This window comes from Mustela erminea, chromosome 21 (assembly GCF_009829155.1).
Source record: "Mustela erminea isolate mMusErm1 chromosome 21, mMusErm1.Pri, whole genome shotgun sequence".
NCBI lineage: Eukaryota > Metazoa > Chordata > Mammalia > Carnivora > Mustelidae > Mustela > Mustela erminea.
In genome coordinates, this window is record NC_045634.1 from 18,797,378 (window position 1) to 18,816,064 (window position 18,687).

Here is an 18,687-nt window from a genome sequence, read left to right on the forward strand (position 1 = left end):
AATTTTGTAAATACTTAGACTGATATATGATAAAAACATTGCATATATATTTGACATAATAGGTAAAAAATGGAATATAGAAAAATTCATAAATTGTATAAGGGAATTTAGGGGATAGGATGAACATACTTGTACCCTTGTAGTGTGACTACCATGCTCACCTTTCTCTACTATTAGAAAAAATACTATTAGAAAAATTATTAGTTTGACCCAGTACAGCTTCTTGATAGAGTGTGAAAAGCCTCTTGTTTTAATATTTTAAACTGAACATTAAAGAGCTCTGAGGAACACTGTCTCCAAAAATCCATTCAAATGTTTTGTTGCTGAGGGCGCCTGGGTGGCTCAGTGGGTTAAAGCCTCTGCCTTCAGCTCCAGTCATGATCTCAGGGTCTTGGGATCAAGCCCCGCATCAGGCTCTCTTCTCAGCGGGGAGCCTGCTTCATCCTATCTCTCTCTGCCTGCCTCTTTGCCTACTTGTGATCTCTCTCTCTGTCAATTAAATAAATAAAATCTTTAAAAAGAAAAAAAAATGTTTTGTTGCTGGATGCTCTAGTTAATGCGTTTGTCTTTGTTACCAGTACTTCTTAAAACACACTGTTTACTGTCTTTGATCTCAAAATAGTATGTCATGCCTTATTTAGAAATAACTACTCCCTTCACGTACCTTTAGGGAGGTTCTCCTAAATAGCAAGAAAGGGAATACTTGTCAAGCTCTATGGTTACAAGATATAATCTCCCGAAATCACCATGTTTGCTAAATTGTTAACTGACAAGGGATATTACTTTATATGCAAAAGAAAATTATAGTAAACACACAACACTATTGGGCTTACTCATGTGAATATCTGATGCAAGGAACAGTATGCTGAGCAAAATGCAACATTTTATTCATTAGATGTTGTTAGAAATTACACTCCTTTGGATGGGATTTTATGTTAAGATTTTTTCCTCTGGGTAGGAAAGCAGTTCTTTTTATTCTAACTGAAGACTGTGCACCATATAATCAGTTTTTAAGGGAGCCTTCAATACAGTACATCTGGTTGAAAAGTGACATTGCAGGATACAGCATACCAGGTAAGAATTGATTTTTCAATTTAATTTGTTTGGCAAAGGTAAAGATAGCCTATATTACATACATGATTTTCCATATGCTAAATTCGGAAGCGAAACTACATTTGAACCACTCTTTGTAGTTTTGCCCATAGCACTTTCCAGTAACAACTTGTCTTGAGGCAGTTTATTTCCCTCTAGAATGACTTCCCTAATGTAACAACAGGCTATAGCCAAGTGACAGCTCTCTAGCTATAAAATGCTAAAAATTTTTTGTTGTTGAGGCATATATTACTGAAAGGAAATTACATAATACAGGCTACAAAACTTTTACTAATCTGAAATAGAGAAGTTCTCCTTACCTTGGTCATTGTCTGACTTTGGTCATGATTGAACACTATATTAAAGTTTTATAGACAAATGTACGTTGTTTAACAACAACTTTGAGCCTTAAGGAGACAAAAATAATTATAATAAACGTGTTTACATGTAAAGTTTGGTTTCAGATTCCAACTGTAATGCCTCTTCTGAATGAATCTTAGAAAATGTAAAAATACTCAATAGATTTACATTTACAGGTCAAGTGCTACCTAGGGATAGGCATTAAACAAATGATCATGATAACTTAATGTTTTTCCATAAATGCCATTCCCGTACTAAATTTATCACACTTTGAACAGGAACTAGGGAACTTAATGTGCTTTTTAATAACAGATTTGGGAATATGCGGTAAGGTGAACAGAGTTCTGAATTATTATGCAATTTTCACTGAATATCCCATTTTGACAAGATAACTTATTTCTAGCACACATACTGCCCTGGAACTTAGCTTCATATGCCCCTGTAGGATTTTTATATTTCCCATTCTTTATTGAATTTCATAAAGGTATGAAATAAATAAATTTAGTAGATGTGCACTTGGTTCCTATTTGAGACTGTACACCTGAAACTCCTAAGTTTTCCATGGTCTATTATTTAGATCTTAGCCAAAATTAGATAACAAAACCTTTAAAAAAAAAAAAAAAAAAGGAGAAACAAAGTTTACTAAACTGTGTTTTTAAATTCTTCCTTAGCACCAAAGAAAACAAAAATTCAGATTTGAGAGTTCGAAAGCCCAGTTCATAATCCCTATTTTTCTATTCTTTCTGGCTTTCAGATTCTAATACTTCTGTAAGTCAGAAAAAATTTTTAAATCCTGTCTAATTTACAGGGTTGATGTAAAGAAAATAACATATGCAAAGTGCTTTATAAACTAAAAGAAGATATACAAACATAGTAATGGTTAGACTCCAATATTTGGTTTTCAAAAAAGCTTCACTGAGTCACTCACATATAGTATAATTTTTATCTGGATTCAGGGAATGAGGTTTTGATGGCAAACTTCTTCCATATAATACATGGGGGAAATGGCCATCAGGGTTAGTTTTGCAATCACAAGTCTGGATTCCTGGGTGACCCTTCTAAATTTAGAGAGGGAATTAATTTCTAGTTCTGGTGTGTTGCTTCCAGATACCTAATACCTTCAAGCTTACTGATTTAGACCTGTTTATTTTTAAAATTCATGTCCTGGGGAAAAAACCTCCCATTTCCCAGGTTAAGCTTCTAAGTTGTAGGCACTATTCACCCAGCTCCCTGCCTCTAATTGTGAGTAATCACAACAAAACATTTGTAACCATACACACATCCTTTATACTGAAATGACAAGGAATATATTTTCTCAGTATGTGACATATTTTCATGCATATACCTTATCTCTGTACAACCTTAAGGATTCTTTAACATATATTTCATAGTTTTCCCTTACTAACATTGTGGTTTTCTTTACTAATGAGTGAACAGTTCTAACACATGAATTCATAATTTACATTGTCATTTATTTCAGTCCTACAGCATACACTGAATATAATATGCTTGAAAACACTTCAATATTTCTTGTTCTTTCCAGTGCTAATATGAATCTTAACTATCCACTTCTATAAATTAAATTGGCTAGGAAAACACATTTCAAAAATTGTACAAGAATAAGCTAGAATTATCACAATCAACGTGGATATGAACTCAAGAATTCAAACTATATCTCAGGAACACTTTATCTTCATGGTAAACATTCACTTTATGCAAATCCCACTTGGCTTCATTTAATTAAAAAGCTGAAAAAGAAAGAAAATTATATGCTGAAAACAGGGAAAACACAATATGCTTTTTATTCATTCTAAAATAGTACATGTAAATAGATACAATAAAAATGTCATAATTATATTAATTCATCTCATTCTAATTTTTTATCAGGGCAATTTCTCTGAACTAGTTCCTGAGATAGGGTCAAAACGTATGGTGAGAACAGGCCAGGGGTGAGAAAGGATGCTGATAAGAACTTGAACTAGCAGTGTTTAAGTTTGGGTAAAATACCCTATTTCTTTCTGTGAGCCACTTTCATTGCTGCTTAGAACAGTAGTTTAACCAGTGTTTAAACTGGCAATGTAAGTAAGAGGAACAAAAAGTATGAATTAAAACAAAGATTTGAAGTGGGTCATTTCAATGTCCTAAAAAAAAACAAAAACAAACTTTCTTTTCTTCAACCTGTAATTCATTCACTTACATAAAATAACTAAATGCTTGATGTTTTTAAGTGAAATTTATAGCTGAAATATATTGTACAGCCAAAAAGAATGTATATATGAATCATGGGTCTCATCAGATTCTGAGTACATAAATATCTGTACATAAATGCTTGTACATACAGAAATAAAAGGGAACTGTTTTTCTTAACTTCCCTAAGCAAAGTTTTAATCTATGAACAGAAATATAAGTTGTAAGATGGTAAATCAACTTAAATAACATTAACTAAGTTTCTGCTTGATATTTGTACCTTTTTCTAACATGTGGCAAGCTTTTTTTTTTGTTTTTTTTTTTTTTGGTCCTGACAATATAACTTTGTAGGGTGACCAGAGACAAACCATATTTTAACAAAATATTAAAATAAAAACAAAAATAATTGTTGCTACAATTAGAAAGCCATGTAGTTGGAAAACCGTTAAATTCATAAGGATATATAATATCTGGATGTTTACATCTTAATATCCTAAGATTATATTTCTTTGTCTTTCTGAACCTCGGTTTCCTCATTAGTGAAAAGAATGTTTGGCTGATCTCCAAAGTTCTTTATAGTGCCCATATTTTATCATCCTAGTGACCTTGTGATGCTATGTGCTAAAAGTAAACACGTATTTAAAAATACTTAAAATGTTATATAACAAAAATATAATAATAAGTGTAATACAGTGTAATATAAACTATAAAATAAAAAGGTTATATAATCTGAAATAAGTACTCCATTTCTGAGGAATTATTAAAGGCTAGAAATCGTGTGCTGATCCCTCAATGCAGCAAGACCTTGCTTCTGTTTCTCAAAATAACTAGTTATGACTGAGGCCTGAAGAAGAGTGTCAGTGGGGAAACTTCCTTAGAGCAGTAAGCAGTGGCTGCTGTTCAATCCACATAATCCTTAACACTGATGGCAGTGCACAGAGATGTGTCCTTTGTAGAGGAACTCTTTGGCATTTTCTGTCTTTAATTTTAAACTTCCCCTAAAGTTAAAGCTAACTTAAGAATGAGAGTTAATGATAAAAAGAAAACTTGGTCATAAAATACTTAAAGTTGAAAAAATTATGACTTAAGGAAACTGAGAACTTACAGGGTTATTTATTTTTTAAACAAGTGGTCTTAACCTTTCTAGCTGTGTGCATTAAAGATCACCTTTTATCATTGCTAAAGCTATTATACTATAAAGCAAAAACAGTAATATGACCCTTATGATCATTTTATACTTCCTAACTTTTTGGATCTAAAAAGTCAAAAAGATTCTATGATTTTTAGATAAAATCTAAAAATAAAATAAATAAAATAAACAAAAGGATCTCTGTACCTTCTTATTATTAAGGTAGACCAAGAATCCTTAGTTACTGCACTATTGGTTCACTCCAGGAATTTTTCCCAAACTATAATACTTATTTTGTTAAAAAGCTTGTTAAAACAATCTTTTGTTTACATTTTATTATGCAATGACAAATACATATTTTATCTTGAAAGGATTCTATTGTTCTTACAATAAAGGATAAGTTTAACAGACTACTTCCTGTTTTTTATATTTAAAATCTCTTTCATAAAAAGTTATAAACTTTACAAGTGTTCATTCAAGACACTGGAAAGATCGAAGTGTGTCAAAAATGTTTTGTTAAAATCTTTCTTAGAAAAGCATAAAATATTATTCTCTAGGTAATCATTCAATTAATATTAAGCATCCAAGGTATATTCCAGTATGAATATTTTATATGGATTTCATCACTTGAGATTAGTCCCTCATTCCTATCTGTCAGGTTCCGACATGATTTTTTCTTTTTACATTTACCTGTCTAGTAATTTTGATGTATAATGTAACAGTTCTCCTCTATCTGTGTTTCTAATAGTGCTTGGATAGAATCTTTCCTAGGAATGCTTATTGTAAAAATGTATAAAAATACTTTTATAACATAAAAACTGTTGAATGCCAAAAACCAAATATACTCCTCTTACTTGGAATGTATTTTTCAGTATTGTGGTTGGGTTCCTTAGAGAGGGAGCAGCTGCCTTAGGTACCACCACCAACTTCTGTCTGGACTCCCTTTTACCCTTTCATGAATGATTCTCTTCACAGGTCATGGTAGTATACTTAACATGTGCATGTGCATACGTAACACTGACTACTGTAGCTAGCTTACTTTGAAGTGAATGCATGTATGGTCAACTGACGCAAGTAGCGACAGAAGATGGAGGCTGCATGGCAAGTCTAGAGAATTATACACAGAAAGATTAGAGAGCAGACTAGAACCAGCATGAATATGCCCCAGAAACTCCCCGTTTTGCTAGCTTAAAGGGATGCAACTATTCCCTTCTGGTCTACGTAATTTGATCTAATTTGATCCTAATTATTCCCTCATACTTAAAAACATTCAGGATTTACATAAAAATGCAGTTCTTGACTTGCAGAGAAGTGGTGTTCCAAAAGTTCGTAACAAGGTTATTATTTGAAATACCAAATTAGTTTTTCTAGAGAAACATTATTTAAAATGGTAGTTGTTTTCTCAAAGTTGAGCCAAAAAAAAGTCTGTCTCAATCACTATTCAGAAAAGATTTACTGCCCATCTATTCTGTACAAGAATATTGTGTTTAGAAGGGTGCTGTAAGATAAGAAATGACTGAAAGTCATGGCCATTAGGTTTTTTCCCTAGAGGAGAGTAAGACCTGGACACGACTAAGTGTAACACAGACATATCTTATGGGATGGCAAGTCCAAGTGTTAGAGTTTTGTTTGCTTGTGTTTCAGTTCCTCTGACTTTGAAAACAAGTTAAAGGAAGGGATAGTAGCCTAGGCTATGGGAGTTCAGTGCCAAAAAATAAAAATAACATTGTGTTATGTTCAGTATGGGGAGCCCATACACTTTCTGTAAAAGGCCAGGAAGTGAATAAAAACTGTGGGCTGTAAATCTCTGTTGAAACCACTCAACTAAGCTATTGTGGAATGGGAAAAGACCTCTGGATTTGGTCACTGGATACTCATATTATATGTAAAGCAGTTTATTCCTTTTTTCTTCCTGTGAAAAATCTAAATAGGCATGAAGTAGTGGCTTGCATTTTGTTTTTATTTATCTTAATTATCAGTTGTTGGTGTTTAAAAAAAAAAAAAAGAAAGATGCGTACACAGTGCTCTTAAATGAATGCTGTCCAACTGGGAGCTGGATAAATTCTCTGAGCTCTTCAGATGGACATAATTTTCTTGTGTACTGTACTTCCTATTCTCAAACTGGGGAAGAGTCTGGGAGACCTAATGGTGACATGCCACCCTGTCTTAGAGAAATCATGTATGTGATTAAAGGGCAGTTGCTCAGATTTCATTTTGGTATTGAAATTGGAAGGGAGGGAAAGGCTTTCTTCTTTACTCAGAGCATGGATCATCCGCTAGTTGAATTGTTCAGTTGGCCTTGCACCTAGTGGAACTCAATGACTCACTGTTCTTAGGGCTTTCTTAACACTTTACTTTATATTCATGTTCTAAGGGGATGCAGGAGAGAAGTACATTATGGCTGTTAGCCAGTCATCTTTAGCCTGCTTCTCGGCTTTGTAATAGAAGATTACTGATCCCAGAAAAATGTTCAATGTTCTTAGGGCTTTCTTAACCTTTACTTTAACCTTAACCTTAATCTTTACTTTATAGTCATATTCTAAGGGGAGGCAGGAGAGAAGTACCTTATGGCTGTTAGCCAGTCGTCTTTAGCCTGCTTCTCAGCTTTGTAATAGAAGATTACTGAACCCAGAAAAATGTTCAAATCTGAACTCAACAATCCTCCCAAAAGGCCTAGAGGACTTGACTTCATTAGGAGAAGGGAAAGGAGAAGGGAAATGAGATCTTTAGGTATGGAAACCTTTCTTTATCTGTGTGTACACAGGGCAACAGCTGTCAAGTCTCATTACTGCTAAGGCCACTTCTCTACACAGCCTAAACTAAGAGACTTAGTAATAGCTTTCAGAGCATAGTTATTAATAATGAAACATAATCAGGAAGGTAGATACTATATCTGGGGGAAAAAGAATAATAAAGCTAGTGTGTGGAATAAGGTTGGGAGATAGGTGAAGAAGAAAAAAGTCTTTTAGATCACAGGAGCTGTCTGTGCAGGGTTTCTGCATAAAGTTTGCATAGAGTAAGTGGTTCCTGTCACAGTAAGGAAGGTGAATTTTCAAGATGGAACTCACCCTCTAGAGCCATTTTGTGTATGTCTGTTCAGACTATGTGTTGTGAGGCTAGAGGGGTTGGAATGAGCAGTACAGAATGTAAAAGAAAAACAAAAAGAAAAAGCTGAATTTTCTACAGAAATTACTTCATTTTATATAGAGGTTCCTAGTATCTATTTCTAATATTACCAAATGCTGATTAAAAAATCTTAGTACATATTTAAAAAAAACATGCATTTTGTTTTATTATCTTGGGAATTAAAATTTATGCTGTTTGTTAGTAGAAAGAGAGATGTGACTACATTTGTCCTAGGCAGAATGAAATGTATTTCTGTCATTTGTTTTAGTTCTGCTTTCCTAACCTTTTCTTAACTTCTTTCTAAAGTAGTAAGAGGGAAGTAACTAAATGAAATGATACTTTGTTTGGAGTAGAGTGCATATGCATGTATCGGAGTATTTTACAAACCTATTATTTGTCAAATGGTTAATTCCATGGGTCAAAGTCTATTACAGACATCTGTATCTGAAGTCTTATCTCTAAAGCAATGCACAACAGCCTAAGACTGGAATAGAGGGTCTCACAGTTAAAAGTTATCTTACATCTATAAAACAGCAGTTTGCTATAACTTGTCTTATGTATGAGAGAAATCTTATGGTCTTTATTTGAAGGATGAGGAAAACTGAGGCTCAGAGAAGATTAAAAGACTTGCCTGAGGTTATAGTTTTAAAGTGCCATGGTCCAAATCACATCTTCTCACTCAAAGTCCAGATCACTTTCCAATACACCACAGTGAAATACAACAATATGGAAAAAATAGTCCTTAAGATTCAATTTCCATTTGCAAAATATTATTACAAGATTTAGCACTGTATTCCTTATCTAGATAAGATAGGGGCCAGACAATGGTGCCTTTAGAGCATTCCAGCTCTTCTCCGAATCCTCTCTAAATCTTCGGTCCTTTATGTCATTCTTCAAAGCTGGAACTCAGCAGGAGAAAGACAATCCCAGTGAAATTCTTATCAGTGATATGTATTGTGGGTTGATCACCACATCATTTCAATATTATTTTTCTATTTGTATAACTCAAGATTATATTTAATAGTTTCTCTACAGATGAAAGATCTACATGTAAGATACAGAAATGAATGTGAGATTGCTATACTGTATATCCTGGGATTTTTTTTGTCTTGCTGTACTTGTCTACTACCATACTTTCCTCAAAATTCATATAAATGTCCTTCATTTCTGTTATTCTGTACTTTCCATTACTGAATGTCCATTTTTTTGTTATTCATTATTTCTCAAAATAGCTAAGGACATCAGGAATTAAAAGTAATTTTTTAAAAGACAATAGAAGATAGTTTCTATGTCCATTATAAGCTTAATAAAATATATTTTTATTATTTGATGCCAGCCAGCTAAAAATCAATCTGAATTTGCAATAAGTATCTTTATAGCTCAGGTTTCTGGAATAATTATCTTTCCACACAGCACACATCTCTTTAGGCGTGTGGAATAACCTAACAACTCCAAAAGGTGTCATTTGATGTGAATTCCATCTTCTGGAGTTGTACAATGTGGCAAACCAGTACTCTTCTTGTCACTGTTTCTAGCTTAATGGCTCCTGTTGCATTTAGATAATACATAAAAAATGTTTTTGAGTTAAATAGTCAGTTAATATGAGCACCTACTATGCGCACAGCACTTTGGAGATACACAAAGGTATTTTCACAGACTCTTCTCTAAAATATCTCCTAATATTACAGAATGAAAATGATTTTAATACATAAGACAGTAATATATGAATACTTAATGAAGAATGTAATGAAGTAAAGTGCTGAACAAAAACATAATGAAGTAAGATGCTAAAGTTGAAGGGCTTGTACAGGTTAAGAAGGAGGTGAAGTAAATACTTATTGCGAACCCCATTACATTTTAGGCATTACAAAGTGATCAGATAATTTATCCCCACAGAAGAAGATGGGTGTTATACCAACTACAAATGACGAAAGAAGCTCAACAAAGTTAAATATCTTGGCAAAAGAAAGAGAAATAACTTGAGACAAACCTAACAACTGAGCCTGTCTCCAACCCCATAAAAAACTAAAATATGATTTTCAAAGTGAAGAAGAATGAGACCCAGAACTTAAGTAACTAATTCCAAGCCCCAAAGTTAGCAGAGAGGATCTAAGATTCAAACTCAGATTTGTTTGACTGCAGAGCTAGAGCTATTAATTTAAAAATTATATATTGAACTCAGCTCTTACTGTAAATATTATTTTCCATTCTGCTACTCTATCTTGCTAAGACAACTAAAGAGTTTTATAAATAGGAAGATAAAGTGATTGAATTAATAGAGAATGTTTCATGGTTGTTTTGTTTTGTTTTTTTACTAAAGTAAAGGCATGGGTCAGAAGTACTTTTACAGAAATTTTTTGAATTTTTGTAGGTCAAAGTGGAAAAAAATGTAAAATACTTTACCTGTAAGTAAAGACTATCAAGTATTGCTACTAGCTCTTTGCTTTTCCCTGAAAATGGGATGAGCCTAAAGTTAATCTTTATTTAATACACAAAATGAACGCAGTGCTACCACTGAAATAAAATTTTTTTTTGAATTATGGCTCAGATGGTAATTAGACCAAACTCTTAATAATCTTGATATTTCACTAGTAGTTTCAAGGGACTCAGGAGCCCAATTACGTTCATCAAAAGGTTCAGGGACAATCTGTTCTTTGCTAAACTGAATCATGCAAATATAAAAGTTACTTAATCTTCAGTGTAAAGAAAATCCTACTTAATAAATGAAATATAAATGAGTTTGAAATATTTATATCTATCTGAATTAATGACTGTAAGCATCTAACATTTATTGAGTAATTAATACTATGTGTTATTTACCACATACTTGACAATGTGTTAAGTAATTTACATTCACTCTCACATAATCCTTACAATAGTCAAATGAAGTATGTATTTTTTTTTTCATTTAGTAATGAGAAAACCAGTATTTAGAAGAATTAAATAACTTGTCTAAGGTCACAGAGTAACAGATCAGGGTTTTTTTGCTTTGCTTTTTGTTTTTGTTGTTACTGCTGTTGTTGTTTTAAGATCGGGAATTTAAATGCAGCAAGTTTGCTTACTGAAACCTAACAGAATCTGGGAGAATTCAGTGATGGCATGAAACCTATTGATACTGTAGGAAAAGCACCCTTAAGACTAAAATGTAGGCGAGATTTAAGGAAATAGGATAAACCCTTCAAGCAGACATTTGTTTCTTTCAACAGTTATGAAGATCAACAAAAATAATAGTGTGAAGTGCTGAGAAAATATAATGAAGAACATAAATGTTTAAGGTTTTGTGAGGCTTAAGATTAAAAAGAAAAAGAAAACGCATAAAGATCACTACACAGAAGAAATTGAAGGTTATAGATTAAACAGAATTCAAAATTATGAGGAATAAAAAATTAGCACTATGCCCAGGATTACCTTTAAACCCCTCAATAGTATTTCTTGATACAAAAGTTAGAATTCACAGAAATTTAAAAGGAAGAAATCAAAGGCCACACAGGGCTTAAGGCATTATACCCAAGAAAGTACTTTAGCATTGGAGTTTGAAGTCCCTGGTGACAGGTGATTTTTAAATTAGTATGTGATATTGTGTTCAAATGTGCATCTTCACTATGGGATAGCTCAACGGTTTTATCCAAAGTATGGGTATTATCTAAAGTAGGCAGAAGTGGGAAGTTTTTTTCAGTCTTTTTAGAGGAAAAAGTGTGTTTGTCCTTGCAGTTCATCTCGAAGTCTAGGATATGGTCTTGGACGAGAAACTATTCTTTGTCTTTTGCAAGCCTACTTCAGTGTATGTCTGCTGCAAATGATTGCATTAACTCAGCTCCTGGTCCCCAGGGTTAATAGTAGGGCTTGACTCTCGGTGAAGACGGATAACCACAAATGTCTTGTCAGAGGTACTTAGGACAGCACATGCCTTCTGGAATGTTTTGCATGTTTTCCCTTTCCTAGAATGATGGTGTCCTGTATATCATTCTCTTATTCCTTACAAAGTGCTTTATTTGAGATGAGCAAGGCTGATATTTTCTTTTTTAGGCAGGTACTCTAATGCTTTTGCCACAGAAACACACTTCTGGGAGTGCAAACTGTTTGAAAATGTGGTGCTATGTTACGCTCATAACTGACCTGGCTTTCTCATGCAGAATAATTCCGTGGGAAGAGAGAGCTCTTTCTTTAACATCTCACATTTCCACTTCTCAGAATTATTTCTCTCTCCCACTCTTTGATTTATTACTTCTCTCATTCTTGCTTGTGCTATCATCTTTGCTTTTTCTCCAGTGAACCAGTTGTGTAGATGTGTATTTTCCCCCTACGCTGTTAGGTTTTTAGGATTTAGCTCAGGAGATATCCAAATCTCTGGCATGTAATCTCTGCAGACCTTTTAGCAACACTTGGTTTTGATGTTTATCATCTATTTATTAACACATTCAAGATAACTGATGAAAATTTCTGAGAAAAAAAATTAAAGATAATTCAAAAGGCAAATGATGCAGTGCAGCAATAATAATCATAAAAAAAAAGCAGGATCTCACAACTAAGGTAATTTGAGCGTAAATCCATGTGCTAGACTAATTAAGGTAGAAAACTTGTCAAATGTAAAATTGGCATTTTAGGGGGTACATACTGATATTCTATACTATATTTTTTAGTTCTGAGAGATGCATATATGTAAATGTCATGGGAGGAAACATATCCTATATAAACCTGAGGAAGCCAAAGAATTTGAATGTGAGTGATCGGATGGACAGACAAAACAAGAGAAAAAGAAATTTGATGAATTCCAGAAAGCTAAAACCCACTGTATTATATGTACATATATAATACATATGTGATAAGTATCTCTAAAATGAAGTTCTACTGTCTATAAGGCCGTGTGCCTCATAGGTCCTCTGCAAAGTCTGAGCCGAACGCATGGCAGGTGCTCAAAGATTTGTTTAACTGAGTTAAAAATCCCTTGGCAAATGAGTTAGCTACTTGATATTAGCCTTTAAATATCCATTAACCAATGAAGTCGTTTATTAGTTAAAAATAAAAACATTCACATTAGTGTAATGATATTACCTATAAGGATAGCCGTGGTATTTGGAACGAAATATTGAAAGTAGAAAACTGAAGAAGAAGACCACCAGGCCTAATCCCACTAGGCAAATTACTAGAAAGAGACAGAAAATGCCATTAATGTTTAGACACATGGAACCAAAATGCATATGTTTTTTAAATGCATTCAATTAATAACAGTATACTTACATTTTAATAGTTCATGGCACATACAGGCACAACAAACCAGATAATCCAAAATACAATGTATTCATTATTTTCCACATTCTTCTCAATGAAAATGTACTATTTGGGGTATGAAAACAACAAAAGTGACTGATCTAAGTCTTCTGGTGCTTTTCTTCTCTTACAGAGTTCCTATAAGTACTAAAATGCCTCAGGGATCAAAACAAAACAAAATATGTGATAAACCACAAACAAGATTATTAGCCCCTGCCTTATAAAGCATTGGCTATATTAGCATAGACATTTGCATTGTTAGAATACTAAACAGAATTTTATTCTTTTCAGATGCCATGCAATATTTATTAAGAAATGTCATTTTAGATTATTGGCTAGATTATTGCTTTGGTAAAAGTCTGTTACTTAGAAATGTCATCCTAGTGTACAAAAAGCTGGAATAAAACCTTCAGGAGTGAAGTAGTAGAGATTCTGGAGAGCCCAAAGTTGGGGGGAAATCCCCCCACAGAGTAGATACTTTTGTCAAAGTGCTATTATTTCTTTAACAAATGAAGAAACTTTTAACAAATGGCATATTAGAGCAGAATGTGCTGTGGTCTAGTTTTCAGTATCCCTGTATCCCAGGCAAGTTAACAAGAGTGAAAATACTTTTTGTCGTCTTTTCCTTTTTGTTATGGTTAGGAAGATTTTACTCTAAAGTCAAAGAGTAATAAATATTTGTAATACAAAACAATGGAAATATGTATGCAAACATATAGAGTATTTAAACAAGATTTATTACTATTGGTAAAATACATGCTTGTAAAATTAAAATGCTTAAAAATCTGAGCCAATTAAATGCAGGTCTGTTTGGAATAAAGAAAAACATGAATTTAAAGAAATTGAAATGGACAAATCTATGCCATAAATAAGGAGAAAATAGAGTTAATTCTTAAGAAAAATCTAAACATTTAAGAATAAAACACTTGCACGATACTTGTATCCTTTCATTAGTTTCAGAGAATTCTTATAAAAATACTGAAAATATATGAAATAATTAGAGAAAAGAAATGAAACACACTAAGGCACAGAACACAAGGAAAAGTTAGCAGTTCAGTATACTTCCATAATGATGAAAGACATTAAAAAAAAAAAAAATCCTTCTAGCAGGTCTGAGACCAGGTTTAATTACAATCCTGGAAATCAAGGAGTGGATAAGTTATGAGACTGTCAAAAAATGGTCTAGAAATCTGTCAGTTTTCTTTCAACTGTGTAGGATTATCAATTCTTTCAGTTTTGAGTATAAATTGCTGAAAGTCCTAAGAGCTTAACAACATTCAACTATAGCCTCTGACATTCCATTTCAGACAAAGTTCATGCAGTTGAACTTCAAATTAATATTGGCAGAAAGTAAAGTAAAAAAGTAGGTTGCTGAATATCCCCAGATGAAGAACACCTTTTTAAAACACTTCTTACAGCAATCTTACTAAACCTAGAACTGATTACCTCATGCTTTATTTTACACCTTACCACATCTGGTATTTTTATCAAATGCTCATTCTTTTCTTTATTGTTTTAAATTTTCAGAAGCTTTTAGTTGCTTTGCCACTTTGGTTGTGCTCAATGGAAAATGAAGCTCAAAGTACATGATCAAGTAAAACAATATATTTACTTGATTTTGTGCAGTGGAACAAAACACTGCTACTCAAGTCCTTGTTTATAGGGAAGGGAGCAGTGGAACTGAGTGAGTGAGTAGTAGTGAGGAGTTAGTAATTACTGAATGAACCACTGCAGCCCATATAAGTAACATACTTGTAAGAAAATGCTATGATACAGAATCATTCTGATCTGAGAAATAATCATCACAGTAGTTGTATTATATATCAAAAAGGAGTAACTGTAAAATATATTTCCCGTGTCTCCTTTCTCTCATACTACACATGAATAAATAATTTGACAATGCTGAGTGCTGGAGTGATACGTAGGGAAATAGCTACCAAGAGGGAAGCTGGAAGTAGTGATTTTGTAAACTCAGTATCATAGATGTTATAAGATAAAAAATTTGTGTATTTATTACTGTTACTTAGCTTAATAAGATAGGATATATAATAAATAATCACATAAGAAATGTCTTCATTAACATTGTCAATTCCAAGAACATTAGATTGTTTGTTCAAAAGCTGTATCATAAAATGATATTCTGCACAATGCTTAACTAAAAGTAATACATTAGATTCTTTTGTAGTTTCTTTACAATGGTGTATAGATACCATCATGGGGAAAACAAAGGACAGACTAAACTGTATAATATATTCAAAATATTTTAACACTTAAGACAACTATTTAGAAATCATTATGATTTATTTATATACATGTCACCATAGCTAATACCTCCAAGAAGAAAATAAGTCTGGATTTTTATTTTATTTTATTTTTTTAAAGATTTTATTTATTTGACAGAGAGTTCAGAAGTAGGCAGAGAGGCAGGCAGAGAAAGGGAAAGCAGGCTCCCCGCTGAGCTGAGAGCCTGATGCGGGGCTTGATTCCAGGACCCTGTGATCATGACCTGAGCCGAAGGCAGAGGCTTAACCCACTGAGCCACCCAGGAGCCCCTGGATTTTTACTTTAAACTTCTTAATAAATTGTCTTTCTCAGATACCTGTGCTGCCCACACATAAATTCTAAGTTTAAAAAGTTTCCAGAAATGCTAAGAATACTGGAAAAAATTTTAATTATAGAATTATATAGGAACTTGATAATTAAAAAAAAAAAAAAAAAAAGGTTTGTGGCAGGAAATAGAAGGCCCTGTCTTCGTTCCTAACCTATGCTCCTAAGGGTAGATTCTTCTCCCATGTTCTTCCCTTGCCTTGTCAAAATCTAATACTTTATACAAATGAATTTTTTTTCTACAACCCCCCTGAAAGGAATAGTTCCATCAAAGGATAAAACGTAGATAACTTGCTTAGAAACACAATGCTTAGAAAACACAAGGTGCCTGGGTGGCTCAGTCCCTTAAACATCTACCTTTGGCTCAGGTCATGATCCTGGAGTCCCAGGATGGAATCCCACATTGGTCTTCTCCCCCAACCAGGGGTGGGGAGTCTGCTGCTCCTTCTGACCCTTCCTGCTTTGCTGCTTTCTCTCTCTCAAATAAATAAAATCTTTTTTTTTTTAAAAGATTTATTTATTTATTTATTAGACAGAGAGAGATCACAAGCAGGCAGAGAGGCAGGCAGAGAGAGAGAGAGGAGGAAGCAGGCTCCCTGCTGAGCAGAGAGCCCGATGCGGGACTCGATCCCAGGACCCCGAGATCATGACCCGAGCCGAAGGCAGCGGCTTAACCCACTGAGCCACCCAGGCGCCCCTCAAATAAATAAAATCTTAAAAAGAAGTCTTAAATCTTTCTAAAAGAAATCTTAAAATCTTAAAAAAAAACCATAATGCTGGAAATCTGTGGACTTGTAAATCTTGGAATACCACTGGAAAAGGTGTAGAGCCTGGAAAAGGCACGATCAAAAGAGAACTTTTTAAATGTTGATTAAAAGAAATTTGGAAGTAATTGGAAGGTATTCTATTTCAGTGTTTTGTACACTGAAAACTGTGAGTCCTTGAATGTATACCTGATTGTTGTAGAATAAGGAACACAGCATTTGCCAATAAAATCTCTGAAGACTCACCACGGAATTGTGTGTCTCCCTGTAGTGTGGATGTTACTATGGAGAATACAGCTTCAGTAGACACGGGTCAGAGCAGCCGTGACAAGGGCTGACAGCTTGCCTTTATGTGCAATTCCACCGAAAATCACCCAATCCCATTTTGGAAGAAATATATTTTAAGTATTTGTACACCCACATCCAAGAACTAGAAAAAAGTAAAACAAACTCCAACCTTTCTCACATCAGAACATTTCTTGAGAAATTTATTAAGGACTTTTATATATTTCCCATTTTACTTAAATGAATCTTAAGATTAAAACAAAACTACAAAAATAGCAACACACACTTACTCCGTCTTTTTCCAACATCTCCCTTGGATGTTGCTGCTTCATTTAGAAGAACCATCCCCATGGTGATAGCAGCATCTATAGTAGTTGTCAAGGAAACAGCAGAAATACATGCAAATAAAATCTATTAACTTTTCTGGATCTGAACACCATGTGTTCTGTTCCAGAATGGGAACGTTACAACTGCACACAGGACAAGATATGATTTAACTCTCTCCACCTAACACAAAATGACCATTCTTTGTTTGTGGATTAATTTTATTTTATTTTATTTATTTTTTTTTTAAAGATTTTATTTATTTATTTGACAGAGAGAGATCACAAGCAGGCAGAGAGGCAGGCAGAGAGGAGGAAGCAGGCTCCCTGCTGAGCAGAGAGCCCGATGCGGGACTCGATCCCAGGACTCTGAGATCATGACCTGAGCCGAAGGCAGCGGCTCAACTTGTGGATTAATTTTAAAAATAAGTAACCTGAAACTGAGATTTTGAGGGTCTAACTCTAAATGTTAAGTTCCAGGACTCATTTTCTTAGCACTTAGGAATTAAATGGATTTCCAAAATCAGTTACACCATTTCACATTATTGATGGAAGCTATGTACTAGTTATAGTTACAGGGACAAATTTCATCGGCAATCAGAGAAAATCAAAATATATTTACTATGATTTTTTCCCCAGGGCTTGTGTGTATAGCTTTCCTTTTCTTGGCTTCTATTTCATGTGTTGTTTCATAGATTAACCTTGTTTAAAGAAATATTTATTAAGGTCCAGTACTGTGTCATGTGGAAGTTTTTGTTACAAATTACAGATCTTACAAAAGCAACAAACACATTGTGATAAAATGCTCTCACAAATTTGGCAGGATCTTAATTTAGTTAAATTGACATTTTAAGAATAAATACAAAAATTCTGTAATGTCTGCTTGCAGCAGGATGAATCTATTCATACCACACTGAAAGATGCCAGAGATTAGAAAATGATAGATTTCACTTTTTTTTTTTTTAAAGATTTTATTTATTTGACAGTGAGAGAGAGATCACAAGTAAGCAGAGAGGCAAGCAGAGAGAGAGGAGGAAGCAGTCTCCCTGCTGAGCAGAGAACCTGATGCGGGGCTTGATCCTAGGACCCTGGGATCATGACCTGAGCCAAAGGCAGAGGCTTAAGCCACTGAGCCACCCAGGCGCCCCGAGATTTCACTTTTTTAAGAACATTTTTGGTCATGTTATTAAAACAGGTTTGACAAGGACTAATGTTAAGATTTAAGAACTCATCAATTCTGTAAATATATTTATTATGTATTCTGCCCAAATGAAAAATAATAGGGTTGAAAAATAAGAGAAAACTAAAGAAATTCTAGGCCAGAAATTCCTTAATTTGTTCAACTATATTATGGTCTCCTTGTATTTATTTCTACTATGTATGTACAACCAGCATCAATAAGTCTGCTATACAGGATACATCTAAGTGTCGTCTTCTCCAAACATTGAAAGCTCAATGAATATTATTTGGCTATGTCTGTAAAATTAAGTGGAGTAGGTCAGGAAAAATTCTGCAAAATATTTCCACTATATTTTCATAACCATCA

The 18,687-nt window shown here is 33.8% G+C and overlaps 1 protein-coding gene across 4 annotated transcripts in view; it reads right to left on the reverse strand.

The window, feature by feature from the left end:
* Positions 1-863: 863 nt before the first annotated feature.
* TUSC3 (tumor suppressor candidate 3) overlaps positions 864-18,687 on the reverse strand; it is a 249,556-nt gene continuing 231,732 nt past the window's right edge. The window contains exons 8-11 of one of the 4 annotated variants that reach the window (XM_032328923.1): positions 17,109-17,183; positions 12,947-13,037; positions 8,526-8,588; positions 864-3,200 (exon numbers count right to left, since the gene is read on the reverse strand). In XM_032328923.1, the coding sequence (XP_032184814.1) occupies positions 8,570-8,588; positions 12,947-13,037; positions 17,109-17,183 (185 nt within the window). In that variant the 3' untranslated portion in view covers positions 864-3,200; positions 8,526-8,569. Of the gene's footprint in view, positions 3,201-8,525; positions 8,589-8,630; positions 8,794-12,946; positions 13,038-13,132; positions 13,229-17,108; positions 17,184-18,687 lie in introns of those variants that run through there. The other 3 variants (XM_032328924.1, XM_032328925.1, XR_004282185.1) reach the window with 3 other exon arrangements.